Source organism: Crassostrea angulata, unplaced genomic scaffold, assembly GCF_025612915.1.
Source record: "Crassostrea angulata isolate pt1a10 unplaced genomic scaffold, ASM2561291v2 HiC_scaffold_106, whole genome shotgun sequence".
NCBI classification, from domain to species: domain Eukaryota; kingdom Metazoa; phylum Mollusca; class Bivalvia; order Ostreida; family Ostreidae; genus Magallana; species Magallana angulata.
The window spans coordinates 290-15,500 of NW_026441661.1; the positions used below are offsets into that span (position 1 = coordinate 290).

At 33.4% G+C, this 15,211-nt stretch overlaps 2 protein-coding genes across 4 annotated transcripts; one reads left to right on the top strand and one right to left on the bottom strand.

Moving 5' to 3' along the window:
• The first annotated feature begins 458 nt into the window (after positions 1–458).
• On the top strand, positions 459–8,465 carry LOC128169170 (glutamine amidotransferase-like class 1 domain-containing protein 1). Of its 3 annotated transcripts, none has more exons than XM_052835330.1 (9): positions 459–655; positions 926–1,002; positions 1,837–1,942; positions 2,848–2,955; positions 3,588–3,685; positions 3,910–4,003; positions 5,267–5,378; positions 5,682–5,714; positions 8,070–8,465. In XM_052835330.1, the coding sequence occupies exons 1-9, from the start codon at positions 604–606 to the stop codon at positions 8,089–8,091; spliced, it is 702 nt and encodes a 233-aa protein (XP_052691290.1). In that variant the 5' UTR covers positions 459–603; the 3' UTR covers positions 8,092–8,465. The 3 variants fall into 3 exon arrangements, with proteins under 3 accessions (XP_052691290.1, XP_052691293.1, XP_052691292.1); XM_052835332.1 differs by having other exon boundaries at positions 463–655; positions 5,682–5,724; positions 8,070–8,462; XM_052835333.1 differs by lacking the exon at positions 5,682–5,714 and having other exon boundaries at positions 460–655.
• Positions 8,466–8,513: 48 nt separating this feature from the next.
• Positions 8,514–12,144, bottom strand: LOC128169169 (proprotein convertase subtilisin/kexin type 5-like). Its single transcript, XM_052835329.1, has 2 exons — positions 10,276–12,144; positions 8,514–9,563 (listed from the first exon to the last, which is right to left on the bottom strand). The coding sequence occupies exons 1-2, from the start codon at positions 12,058–12,060 to the stop codon at positions 9,525–9,527; spliced, it is 1,824 nt and encodes a 607-aa protein (XP_052691289.1). The 5' UTR covers positions 12,061–12,144; the 3' UTR covers positions 8,514–9,524.
• Between the last annotated feature and the right edge of the window lie 3,067 nt (positions 12,145–15,211).

The window sequence follows — 15,211 nt, forward strand, 5'->3', positions numbered from 1 at the left end:
TATCAGCCCTCGACCAATATCAACCCTCGGGCCTTTGGCCCTCGGGCTGATATTGGAATCTCGGGCTGATACAAGCTGTGATATGGAAAAGGGTATGTATTATTCTCTATATAACGTCAGGTGTCTATTGGCATAAGTTTTAATATACTCAATTGTACCACAAGATTGTAGATGTACTGTACAAGCAAGTGGCAGAAATATGGTGAGGGCTTCACTTCCACTGACAGTGCTCAATACAAAGCAGTTTACCATTGAATCCTTTCCTTGTACTCCATCCTCCTTTCTACAGTGTACAGGATATTTTTCCAAACCGTCTGTCCAGTCAAATGAACATGGGCTCTGAGCATTCATTATGATGTTTCAAACCGAAAGCGAAACCAGAAGTAAACATACGCACGCTAAATCAAAACAAAAAAACAAAAAACGTTCCGTACAAAAATGAACTTTCTACCTTATGGAGTTATTAAACTCCAAATACTTTATTAGATGTAAGAGCTTTAAAAATACGTCCCATCTGTAACGGTTCCTTGTGCTGAATAATTTTTTTTCAACAGCACATTGTTACATGTTTTTATATCGGGTTCGAGTTTCAATTTGTGAAAGATGTCTGCGCCCAGACTACATTGCTTGATGGTTTTAAGTTCAGCGGTAGAAGGTGAGAATCTGGGTAACAACTGTAGAAAACATACACACCAAAACGACGCATGGAAAGGTTAAATATTGTTTTTGTAGCGAGTGTTTATCATTGAAGTGTCGCTTAAAAACAATAATATTGTCAATGTCAGTCAAGAGTGGGCGGGTCCCCCTATTTACAGTATATACATGAAGGTGCATACAGCTGTTAAATGTATTTTAGCGTAAAGAGTGTATACTATTTTATGTCTGAACATGGTATATGTAAATCCTGTTTTGTCTGTGTTTACAGGTGTATCGGCACAGTCATTTATCCAGGCTTACACACTTGCCAGTTCCAACTTCTCCATACAGCTAGCCTCGCCACACGTAAGCTTTACAATATAACCATTATCTCTATGCAATGTACATTCACTTGAAGGAGGTTGAAGGATTATAAGAATAGAGTGAAATAAATCTGACATTCCTTAAACAATCCCATGATTACCACCTGACCACCAGCACTGCCATTCAACTGTCACTGATTTTTAGTACATGTAAAAAGAAGAATTATCAGTAATAAATCTTGATATATAAATGTATATGTAATGAACTCTATGAATTGTATTCCTGATTCATGTACTGATCACGTACAAATGTACAGAGAAATCACATGCATAATAGTGCATATAGTAGGCTAGGTACAGGTTAACCTTTGGCTTAGTCGTGAAACAGCGTTGATTTTCTAATAAAAGCATCTTGAGCTCCACCCTTGTTTAGATCACCCCCTCTAATTTCTTAAAAATGTAAACAAGTAATATTGAGGTATTGGATGGTGTACTTATAACTAGGCATGGGGTAATCGTAATCGAGTAATCGTAATTGATTGTAATGATTACTCTTTTTCAAGTAATCGACAGTAATCTGTAATCGAAGAGATTTTCAATTACTTGTAATCTTAATTTAATCGATTCAGTGTAATTATAATTACTTTTTTGATTACTTTCAATTACTCTTTACATAAAGAGATTGCGCTGCACATATTGTATGAAAAAATGCTCTTCAAGTGTTGTTTATAATACAATTTATAAAATATTTATAAAAAAAAAATTGTTTATCCCCCTATGTAATCGGTTATTAATCGATTACATTTTTGAGTAATTGTGCCCATGCCTGCTTATAACCTGAGCCTTTACTTCATTATGAAATCATGTCATGTTTCAGGGGAAGAATGTGGAGTATGTTCAGCAGGATGACAACAATAGACGCTGGTTCAACGAGTTCAGGAGTAAAGCCTCATCCAACCCCATAGCATTCGAAACAGTGGACTGTAAGTACAGGTGTTCTTAATCACCTTATTACCGTAATCCCATTCTCCTTTAAACTTTTGACTGGAAGAGCTTGTACAGTACGTCTCATCGAACCCCATAGACTTTGAATAAGTTGAATAAGTTGAATGAGTTGCCTCTACCCGAGTACCTAATCTTTATGCACAGTGGTCCATAAGTACAAGACCAGCCTTATCTACATGTATATCTCTATAGGCCTGTAAAATACATGATAGTGTTAAATTACTGAGTGACCTTAATTAACATCATATCCTTTGAAACAGATTTTTTAATCCTGAAAACTATTTTTCAATCCTAAGTGGCCAAATACTAGGACTAAAATCATGATAAAGTGGTTACACAGTATACATCATGGTTCTCTGATTCTCTTTGTTGTAATGCAATGTACAATGTACAGTAATATAAATATAATACATGTACATGTATTTGTTCGTTTCTCAGCAGCACTGTTCTCTGCCCTATTAGTCAAGTTTATACACTAGATAACACATAATGCATCAGGATTCTCCTTGTTGTACTGCTGTAAAGTATTTTTGTATTTTTTCAGCAGCAATGAACTCTGCCCTGTTTGATAAGTAGACATAAGTCATGTAGATTCTTTGACTCCCCCCCTTTAAACGTGTACATGTATGATACTGTAATATATTTTTCGTTCTTCAGTGGCAAGGTACTCTGTCCTATTTAATAAGTAGATATACAGTCATGTGAATTCTACGATTCCCATTTATACATGTTTAATGGTGTAATAGTGGTTATTTTTGGTTCCATAGCGACAAGGTACTCTGTCCTATTTAATAAGTAGATATACAGTCATGTGAATTCTACAATTCCCAGTTATACCGGTACATGTTTAATGGTATAATAGTGGTTATTTTTTGTTCTCTAGCGGCAAGGTACTCAGCTCTGTTGATTCCCTCATCCCCCGGAGCGGTCCATGACCTGGCCAGTAACACAGAACTCAGTCAGATTGTCAACCACTTCATCAGGGAGAAAAGTAAGAAGCACACCTAATTTCATCTATTTGCTGAATTATATTTATCATCCAATGAGAGAGAGAGAGAGAGAGAGTTGATGCAAAATGATTGAATTGTGGAATTAAGTACTCGCGCATATAAAAAGGAATCTACATTATTCTACTCACTTAAATATTATTTTCATGGTAACACTTGTTATTATTAAATAAGTGAAATTATTTTATTTCTAACTTATTCAACACCATGGATTTAAGATTTGATATACTGTTGTTTTACTCTTGATTATATTATAAAATGTTAATAACCAGGTCGGTTTTATACCACAAGTAATCGTCAATTCATTGATATATTCTTTGCCTGTCATCATCAAAACACAAAAGAAAATCATGGATCATCCACGTGCCAAACATGTTTAAAAGTCCAGTTGTTTGTCAAAGATAGATTTTTGACAATCTGATTAAAATAACTTAAAGATATTTCAATCCACTCACTGCTACACAAGGTTCATTGGATCAGAGGATCTGAACTTGATAAGACTGAATGTTTTATATAATACATAATAATTGTGAATCTTTAAAATCTTATGTAATATATTTAAACAATAAAAATCTCGATCATGCTAATTTGACTGGATTATTTAACTATCTTTCAGAACCAATTTGTGCAATAGGAAGCGGAGTTGCAGCCCTTTGTTGTGTTATGTCACTCGATGGTAAATCCTGGGGATTCAAGAACTACAGTATGACTGGGGTAGGTACAGAGAGAGAGAGAGAGAGAGAGAGAGAGAGAGAGAGAGAGAGAGAGAGAGAGAGAGAGAGAGAGAGAGAGAGAATATCATAATTGGAAAATTAATCTTTTGATGTAAATTTATGGGTCAGAAATGTCAAAAGTTATTCAGAAAATTAAATAATGATTGAAGATAGTAAACACAGACTGATATTATTGGGAACGATTTTGACTGTTGTTTTGTCCAGCCCTCTGTGTTTGAGCTCGCCAGGACCCAGGAGTTCTCTTCCCTTCCTGTCATTGTGGAAGATTTTATCAAGGATCACGGCGGACAATATAACAGTGTGTATATAGATTATAACCATTCATTATCTCTAGTAGACAATATAACAGTGTGTATACAGATTATGACCATTCATTATCTCTAGTAGACAATATAACAGTGTGTATATATATTACAAATATATGTCCTTGTAAGTTATCCTAATTAGCACACATGATAGAAATGAAAGATAACAGGGAAAGTTATAATTAGGTAATTGTCCGAGTGTATTTTCTCTTAATCTGTGCACATATAGAAATAATTTGATGTACCACAAGATGAAGATAGTATAAAAACTTAAAAGAAAGATAAGAAAGCATTAAAATGTCATTTTTATTTGCTCATATTAAAGTTTCCTTCCATTGCTTGATTGGGCAATGGAATGAAATCCATTTAAGATCTGTGTAAGCCCTGTAGTGTATATATTGTCATGTTATCTTTCAAACAAGATAGATGAATAGCATTTAATATGACCTTTTAAATACAGTTAAATGTGGCGAGTCTTGACCTTTTCATTCCCCGCTCCATAAATACAGTAACTGTAAATTCCTTATATTAAGTGAGTACTTAATTCCGCAATCGTGCTGTTTTGTTTCATATCACAAGAAGATAAAAACACAAAATGCGGAACTCTTTACCTTATTTCTTATTGTTCTCAACTCTGAAAAAACAACCATGGTGAGATTCTAAAATCCGCGAAAGTGCTTTTCGCGATTTTACGCTGATATTAATTTTTGCGTTTACTGTAGTTTCATTATTATTCAAGGGTATCAATTTTCGTGGATAAAGTGAAAATCACAGTTTCAAGGATACGTAAATTCGTGGCCAGTGGCCTTATCAATACAAAATGTTATTAGAAATTGCACTTCAGTGAACACTTAATTTCGTGGATCAACTGAATAACGAAATCCACGAAAATTGATATTCAACAAATATTGATGAAACCACAGTAATTAGGTATTTACAGTACAGGCTTACAGAGACAGTACATGTGTTTATATAGTCTACAGTAACACAAGGTTACAGTGAACAATCTAAGTGTAAACTTTACACATACTAAGTCCGCATATTTGTAGATATGCTAACACCGGTTATATTGCATTCATTTTGATTTACTTTTAAATGTAAACCATACAGTTTTATGCTAATTTTGATAAACTAAACTAAATCAGATAAAACAAATCATTATGTATTATAAAAAATCATAATACATGTACATGTAACTGAATGTTCCTGTTGATTTACTTTAATCATGTTTTTCTGTACTTTATTTTTCTCTACAGATAGTGAGATGGATGCTGTACACGTGATCATTGACAGACATCTTATAACAGGACAAAACGCTCACTCCACCCTGATGGCAGTACAAAATTTGACTCTAATGTGTGCGCAAAAGTAGGTACAGATTCATCACCCCACCTTTCGTTATGCAATAGGACTTTGATCCCCTTACATATTTTGTACCTTATTTTGCTTCCTGTGAACATCGATCTGTACATTTATATCTTCATTTACTTTCACTGTTATTTGCATTTTTATGAGTGATGTTTTTATTTTCATGATTTACAAGAATTTTTTTTTATATTAAAAAAAATAAATGTTGTGAAATAACAGGCTTCTTTTCATTTGATTCTTTGTCCTTCCTCATTGTTGTTAGCTACACTAACTTTGGTTGATGCTTTATTTGGATCTCTGTAGTAAACATGCAGTATCAGGCAGCAGGGATATGAGGTGATAACATGTAAGCATACCCAGCATAAGTATGAAATCAAGTACTTATTACACTGCAGTCTATAACCCCAAGACCTGACCTATATAGCACCTATACAATCCAACAACCATGAAACTTGACACATACGAGGGTTCTTCGGAAATTATTGAGACAACTCGAATATTTACTTTTAAGTGACGAATTTTGGTTAAAATTGGCATAAACACTGAAAAAACGCAAGAAATAATTAAACAAACTAATATTAAAAGAATATTTAATATTTTGTTTACGAGGGTAGATAAACAAGTCAGTGGTCGGGGTACCCGGCGCAGGCATGAACTCGGAGATTTAAAAACTTGGTAATTTACTTTATACATGTAAGTGTCCGTAGAATTATAGTTAATGATAAAATAATTCAAATTAAATATGTTCATTTTGCCATTCTTTTCGACTAACTTTTGATCAAGTTTCACTGATGTTCGAGTTGAAATACGGATATGGTACAAATATATTTACCAATCAATAGAAATCTGACAACAATTTACATTAAATTTTGACGTCAAGACGTGGAGTGAATTTTCATCAAACTGGTGGAAATCTCAGAAGAAGACGGCCACCCAAACAAAAACTATATGATGGCAAGGGATAAAGAGCTTCAGTTCATCATATTTTTTTTCACTGATTGTTTAACTAGAATTAAGACAAGGGGACTAATTATCAAGTACTTTTGACATACTAACTCTTGTCAACAATTCTAAAATATGCACAAAATGACTGCAGGAGAAATTCACAGTCATTAGACTTTCGGGTAAAATTAACTCGATCGACCCCCCCCCCCCCCCCCAAAAAAAAAAAATTAAAAAAAATCAAGCATGAGAAAAATGTAAGTGATGACATCTTGAAATGAAAACAAAAGATAAGAAATAAAGAACAATTCTTATTTCCGTTCGTTTGTAAGGTGTTTAAAACACTGGAGCAATAAGAAGCGTTAAAATGACGTTGCGAAAACTTTGCGGTTGCGCCAGGTCACTTGACGAAGGCATGTTTGTCACATTACCAGGAATGATAATTATATTTATGCCATGGACAAGAAGCTTTTTACATTCATTTGTTAAACTATATCCTGATTTACGTTTTGGTGAAATTTCAAGAGTTTATATTTTTACTAAAAGAATAAGAGAAAATGTCTCAATAGTTTCCGAACAACCCTCGTATATTACTTAAATTCTTACGTACCTTGGCAGGTAAAATATCCAACATACCTGACATCAAATATACATTGACACTGAAATCTTACCTTGACACCTGAACCCATTGATACCCAAATTATTAAAGTAATTACCTCACACTTAAATAGTATTACTACAAGAAATTTCAAAAGCGATGATGATACATTACATCTTTATCAGAAAAAACCCAATGTAATTTTGTTTTCTGTATAAATTTTAATTCAAGGGCCATTGGAACATTAGGCAGATTACGACTGTCACAGTCTTTAGAATATTTCTATTTTTGTCATAACTCAAAATACTTAAAATCATAAGTGGATTTTTGCAATATCGTTCTTCATCCTTGTATTTTCCTCATTTATCTTTGTGAAAATATATAAAAAATATATGAGGTGTCTTTACAATTTTAACAGCTTTCAAATCAGATGACAACATACATTTGGACGATAGACGATTTACCTCCCCTCATTAAATATTTATAATCTTAGTAAAAAATTATTTTATTGGTTTCTTTAAAATATCAAAGCATAGAAAAAAATGTGTTTGTGAATAGAGTAGTTTTGTTGGGATCTTTTTTAGAACTGCAATACTCAACATATGATATGGCTATAAAATCATCCTGTTAGAAAAGGGACTAATGATTATAAACATAAGAATATCCAGGGGAAAATGGATTTTATTTATACAGGATTTACATGAATTATTGTACATTGTCCAGATAGTTTGTATTATGACTCCATTGAGCTGATTTTATCATACCTATTGTTCCTCAGGTGAGCGATGTGGCCCATGGGCCTCTTGTCTTACTGAAGCAAATGGTATATTTTTACTATTGTTTTGCATGCATTTTGTAAAACAGAATGGTTTTTTTTAATTGAATGTTAATTTGAAGCTGACAATATAACTCAATACATTGAATGCAGTGTACATTATTATTTCCAGTTAAAAAAGAAACAATCTTTATAGATAAATTTGTCACTTAGAGCATGTTAAATGACTTGCCAAAAAACAATTATATTGAAAATGATGTAATTTTTACGAAAGCATTTTATGACAAAAAATAATTCATAAGACTTAAGTTTAATATGTGGATTATAATTGTAACCACAATGAACAGTTTGTCAATGTACATTTCTATCGTTATAGGTTGCCTCTTTCACCAGCATAACTTTACCGTACATATTATTTTTACAAACGACAATTGACCAACATAGAAATAAACCCAGTGAAACAGGAAACTGAGTATCATTGGATATAAGAGGCGCACATTTTATTGATCATGATGCACTCAAAGGACGTTTGGAAGTGATAAACATCATTGGCTTTAATTTTAGAGACACGTTACAGTTGTGGTGACTTTAGAAAAGATAATCACTAATCATCCTGTTAATTTAAATTATGGAATATTATTTGAAACAGTTATACCTGTATTTTTAATTGGATCGTCGGCAGTTTATTTCACATGTAAACGGTGCTGATTTGAGTTAAAGGCTCAAGTAAGATTGTTCGTTTCAGAAATTAGGACGATAACAATACTTGAAGAATCAAAACTGAAGAAACTTATTCAAAATTTATGAAAAAAGAAATGAATAATAAAACATCAACTTGACAGCAATGTTAAATACTTCGAAGCGTGAGATACATCTTTGAGGAATGTCTAGGTGCATGGATTATTTAACATGTGTTCTAGTATAGACGTGTTAAAATACTTACACAAGTTAAGGGTTAAATTGTTCTAATGCCGAATACAATTAAACACAAAAATAGGGAAACATTACTACAATATGCATAATGGAACATTTACAACCTAAGCTACAATCGAGACACAAGTATCTATAACGAAGCATCTATTCAAATAAATTTGACAAAAAAGCGCATTATCATTGCTGGAGACTTGTTTATTAAGGCCTCTGGATTTACATGTCTTTCTACAAATTGCGATATGATGTCCACTTAACTAATTTGAAAAGAAATCCAAATGTACAATCTATTATAAACTAAAAAAAATAACCAATGGTTAAAATAAAAAACCAATGATTAAGGTGCATTTAAAACTGAGAAGACATACACCCTTAAGTTTACAAATACACGTAAAAACCAGTAGCGAGTTTATGCATGCACAATTACACACAAAGTGTAGAATGGTAGACGTTTATACATTGAAAGGAGATTTATACATGTATGCAATGCATTAAATACTTTAAGAACTTATCAAGGATATATGTAAAAACGCAAAAAACCGTCAGACAGACAACACAATTATGTAGACACGTACCGATGATTTAAACAATTTTAAAAGTATAGAAGTTCATAGAAAATTACATATAAAGTTCAAAGACGCTTAATGAACAGGGTATTGGTTAAAACACATCACTTTAAAATGTTAAATGATTTTGCTGTAGTTTGTTCCGATGATAAAAGAAACTTCAATTCTCTTCAGTTTGTAAAACACGACGATAAAATGATTTCAAAAAATACAGACTGTACTTTCCAGAAAAAGTCCCGAAATGTAAGGGTATGGAATAGAGCGACATTCTCTGGGTGTGGATGTATCTCTTTCTTCTGTTTATACCAAAATTTTGGTTTATAATAAAATATGTTTCAATGAGTTTCATTTGATTTGTCCCTCCTTTGCAGCCACTAAATTAAATAAAAAACAGAAATTGAATAAAATTCACTTTTCTTACAATATCTCACAATCAGAAAAACGGGAAAAATCCGTAGACAGTTGGGTAATTAATTATGGTTTAACAATACTTATGAAAAATGTCAGTCAATATGCGACCAAGTGGAAGATTGTATTTGCTAACAAGGTCGTTTCTTGTATCGACCATAGAACGAACGAAAAGATTACTTTAATCAAGACTGTTGATAGGTGCCTAAGAAACTGTTCATACGAAGAGCATACCCTTACGTATCGAATTAAGAGAGACAAGAATTCCATCTGCACGTGATGAAGGTATATTGCTACATAAGTAAGTAAGAAAGTTGACTATAGAAATATTGAAGTCATCACGTTATTGTTTTAAATAGTGGGCTAAGAGCAAAACAAGAAAAACATAAAACCAAAGAAAATAAATAAAGGATACTCTTTTTGTCCTTTTGAACCCTTTATTTTCGTACTCGTTTCACACTTTTAAAATGTAGAAATTTTGCGTCAGTCGTGAAATCAATTCCTTATTTAACAAGAAAATATTGAATATGAACCGATTGTTTATTGTATTAAAAACATTGACCGAAAATTATATGAAAAGAAATATTTGTTTTCTTTTGCGCAAAATACATGTATGTAAGAAGTTATACACCTAAAACGATGTAGACAGTTACAAACGAAAAAAGAGAAAACTCTTACTTGTTCTGGATTGTAAAAATGCCACCAAACTTTAATTCCGAATGCTATGTTAATAAATACAATAAGAGATAAAATGCAAATCATTAAGTACACTGGTATCAGTGAGATGCACAGGTTTTTACCATCTGTTTGTTTTATATACGTTTGCGAGGGGCATGCCTGAAAACACCACGTGTCGTCGTATATAACGCCAGAACATTGTGAACTTAAGATGCATTTGTAATTTTCGGTAGCTAATTCATAATTATTGCACTTTTCTACACATCTGTTGTTTATACTTGGGAACAATGCTGTGAACGGAAGAGACTGCGGACAATCAGTCTTGCAGAACTTTCCATGTGGATATGAATTTTTGGGACATTCCTTAATGCAATTAAAATTGTTGTCATAAAAATGTGGACAATGCTCAAGACACTTCGATCCTTTTAGATAACCGTCACAAAAATCCACGCATTCCCCTTTGACATAATATGGTGCTTGCAATGGACATTGATCATAGCACAACTGCTGGTACTTAAACTTTCCATTAGGGCATGAATCGAAACAAGAATATTTCTGTAAATTAAGTATGGTATTATTTGGACATTGTACAAAACATTCCCAGTTGTATCTATATTTGGCTTCGGTTGGACACTTTAGAAGACACTTCCTTTGATATCCCACTAGTCCATAAGGACACTGTTCATAACAGGTATTTTGTATCAAGAAGTGTGGACAAACATCAACACATTTACTGTTGTAATTATATGGTTTGCTCGAAGGGCAATTCTGCACACAAGTTTCATCGAACTGGTATGTTCCTTGTGGGCACGTATCATAGCAATTCATTCCTTGATGAAGGGTTTGACAATTTTCAACGCATGTATGTCCATGGTTGATATACGGAAAATCTTCAGGACATTTTTTGATACACTGCTTTTTATGCCCATAAAACCCATGCGGGCATTTCTCAAAGCAAGTAAAATTTAATGAATAATGTGTGTCTTTACATTGTTTTAGACAATCATAATTTCTAATGTAGTACCAATTAGGTTTTTTATCTGTAATAAAGGGCGCACCTGTAGGACATTTTTCAACACATGTATTATTATAGATAAAATGGCGACTGAAACACCAAGACACACATTTGTTTTCTTCAAGGAATTCACCCTCTGGACAATTTGCAACACATCCTTGTTTACTCACGTGAGTGTAGTTATTTGAAATTAAACCAAGCAAAGGTGCTACTAATGGGCAATTGCGGACACACGAATTATTATATATCTTAAATTTATAAGGACAATAATCAACACAGCGAAAATCATGCTGCAGGTTTCGACATTTATCAACACATTTTGATCCATCGTCGAATTTTCCAACTTCATGACACGCCGTACATATACCGTTGAGTGGGAGACTTTTAGATTGCGGACAACTGGATACACAATTGTTTCCAAAAGTGAATTTATTTGTAGGATACTTTTCCGTACAAAGAAGAAGGCTGCCTTGATCGTGTTGTTGTTCGTCTACTTTGCTAGCGTTTAGAAGACATATCTGAATACAAGACCCGTTGTGTGCAAATTTTACATCTGGAGGACATGTGTTGAAGCATCTATTTTTAAATTGAACAACTTTACAACGATTTACACAGTGTTGGTTGTCTTTATACATCCCTAGTTGGCTACACTGTACGCATTCTCTTTTGTATATTGCAGTATCGGAGTTTGGACAACTAGACACGCAATGGTTTTTAAAAATTAATTTATCCGTAGGACAGGAATCCATGCAAACAAATAAGGTATACATATCGTATTTTTGTTCATCTACTTTGCTAGCGTTTAAAGGACATGTCCGAACACAAGTTCCGTTGTATGCAAATTTAGCCTCAGAAGGACATTTATCGTAGCATCGATTTTCAAACTGAAAAACTTTACAGTTTTTTACACACTGTTGGTTTTCTTCATACATCCCAATTTGGCTACATTGTACACATTCTCCTCTGTATATCGATGAATAAGTGTCTGGACACTTATCTAGGCATTCCTGTTGAAATCGAAATCTTTCACAACGATTTGTGCAAAGATTTCTATTTTTCTCTTTAGTTACATACGGGTACGCCTCAGGACATTGTTGGAAACAAGTCATGTTAAAGGTCTTACTTTTTTTGTCATTGGGACATTCAAGATAACATTCGTCATTGTCACGAACAAAATTTGATGGACAGTCTTCCGCGCATATCACAAAAGCATTAACTGGTCTTGTGAGATTCATGATGGTTAAATCGGGTTCCTGTTGAAGTGAAGCAGGCAAATTCACTTTAAAAGGGTCTGACTCTGGACACTGTTCTTGACAAGTCTCTCGAAACAAGACTTTCCCTGAGGAACAGGCATCAACGCACATGTTGCTGATGGAAGATGTGTATTTTTTGCATTTGTCAACACAAGTATATGTTATTATGTTGCCTGGTTCTCTCTTTAGTTCGAAAAACTTGGACGAAACTGGACATTTTGCAAAACACGACCTGTCGTATAAAAACGGTTGAGTGTTGGGGCAATTGGTAACACATGTCGAATTTACTGGTACTTTAGCCGTTTTGTCTGGGCAATTATTTAAGCAAAACACATTATTCTTATGATAATATTTAAATCCCTTGCACTTGTTGACGCATGTGTTATTTGATTTATCGATGAAATGGTCAGGAGGACAAGTTGCTAAACAATTTGATGCATATTGAAAAAAGTCACTGGAACAGTTTTCAACACAAGTTTGATTTTCTTGTAATGTACCATCTGGACATTTGTTCACGCATATTCGATTATATTTAAAGAGACCGCTTGAACATTCAATTTTACAAGATCTTCCATCAAGAACAAATTGCTCTGAACAGTTATTTACACATAATGTATTTTCATACAGCTTTTGCGTTGGACATTCTGAAACACATCGGTGCTCATCGACATACTCCTTACTTTTGGGACACTTATCAACGCATGTGTCATTGAAAAGAAATCGATTGTTTGAACATGTCATCTGACAGAGACCATTTTCTAAAACGTATCCTTTTGGACAGTGGCTAACATATTTGCCTTTTAAAATGAACGGTTTATCATCAAAACATTTAACCACGCAGCTATTATTATAGCGGACAGTGAAATTCGGACATCTTGTAAAACACTGCATATAGTAGCATTTGAAATCGTTTAATGGACAATAATTAACATTGCAGAAACCAATGTTAATGTTTTCATCATCACAGTATTTTCTTTGTCCAGCCTGCATTGTACTTCCAGAACAACTCGATATACATATTCTAGTGGAGTTGATAAATGGATGTTTAGGAGAACATTCTTGGACACAATTGGTTGATCTTGATATAGTGTCCCCAATATCTGTTATCTTGAATAAACTAGTAGGTATACGACTCTACATACTCAAAAAGTGTATCCACTGGACACTCCACACATCGTCCATTTAATAACCCTCTTGGAAAGACGCATTGTGTCATACCTACAACCTTTAAAACAATATGCACAATCTAATTTTAAAACATAAGAGGAACAAACAGAGATAATAAAAACAACCATTAAATTTACAACAAATACGTTATTTGTGTAGCGCATTTTATTTAACGTTTGGCACTCATACTTACTCTTAATAATTTGCACCGATCCAATTTATAGAAAAAAAAATCGAAACAAATTCTCATCAGTTACTAAGTTTGTACATTCATCTAACTGGACAATATGCTGAGATATCCTTCATTGTTATATTTAGTAGTATATTCTCACTATATAACATTATATAGACGAGAAGTCAATAATTGTAACATTAGCTCGTCCGAAAAAATATTGAACGGTCAATATTATTTTAATATCATATACCTAGTAGTGTATCAGCCCTGATACACGTCTTTTGACTAGGTGAGACTGCAACCAAAAGCTAGGGCTGTATCGCCCTCGGGGCTGATATTTCTCTGTCTAAGCCCGTCGTAAAGGGGGTGTATTGCCCTCAAATTTAAAATCGCTATCCCCAAATATCTCTGCTTTAAATTAAGACTAGTTTGTGAAATAACGATAGAATAACAAATAAATTATACGCATCACCTTACACGTCTGAATATTTTTATTTATTGCTTTAACATTGAAAAATAATTAGACAAAAAAGCACCAAAGAGTGATATGTATCTAAGTAAGGGATGTTACCTACACAACGGTTGTGTATTTAGAATAATAGCTGTATTGAATATCTCTCAACATTTAAATTATGGAGGTACAAAGAAGGATGGAACGAGACTTAATGTTAGAAAATCAGAGTTAAGATTGTAAAAAGTAAGTGATTAAAGTAATGGACGCGCTTATGAACGTTCTCAAACAACTTGATATAACAGAATGAATTTTTATAAATGGAATCTGACAAGGAAACTTACGATACGAAATCCGAGTGAAAGAATTTGACTCATTACGAAGTTGCGTAGGATGGAAGTTTCTCTCTCGATAATTTTGAATTCTAGTAGATAGTGTTTCATCTCAAATGATAGACTCCTTTCTACTGTATTTCAAACAACGATGGTTTGTCAACAAAGTCCGACAACTCTTACAGTTCTTAACACATATAAAAAGAAATAAAAACGAAGAATAATCTATAGCTTTTTTCATGATAAATTATATTCCTTATTTGGAATTTGAATTTGAATAACAGTCTTTTTTGTTTAGATATATGATATAAAAAACATCACACTGTTGTTTTGATCTCGTCCATGGTATTAGCCCTCGGATGGTATCGACTCGCGCCCTTCGGGTTTGGGCCGATACCAACCGCTCGGGCTGATACCAGGGCCGAGATCAGAACAACAGTGTGATATTCTATATATATTGACCGGCTAGGAATAATATACAGAGAATATTTCCTCTATTTCAATTAATCGCTTCTGATTTGTTGATTCGTAAACGATGACGTA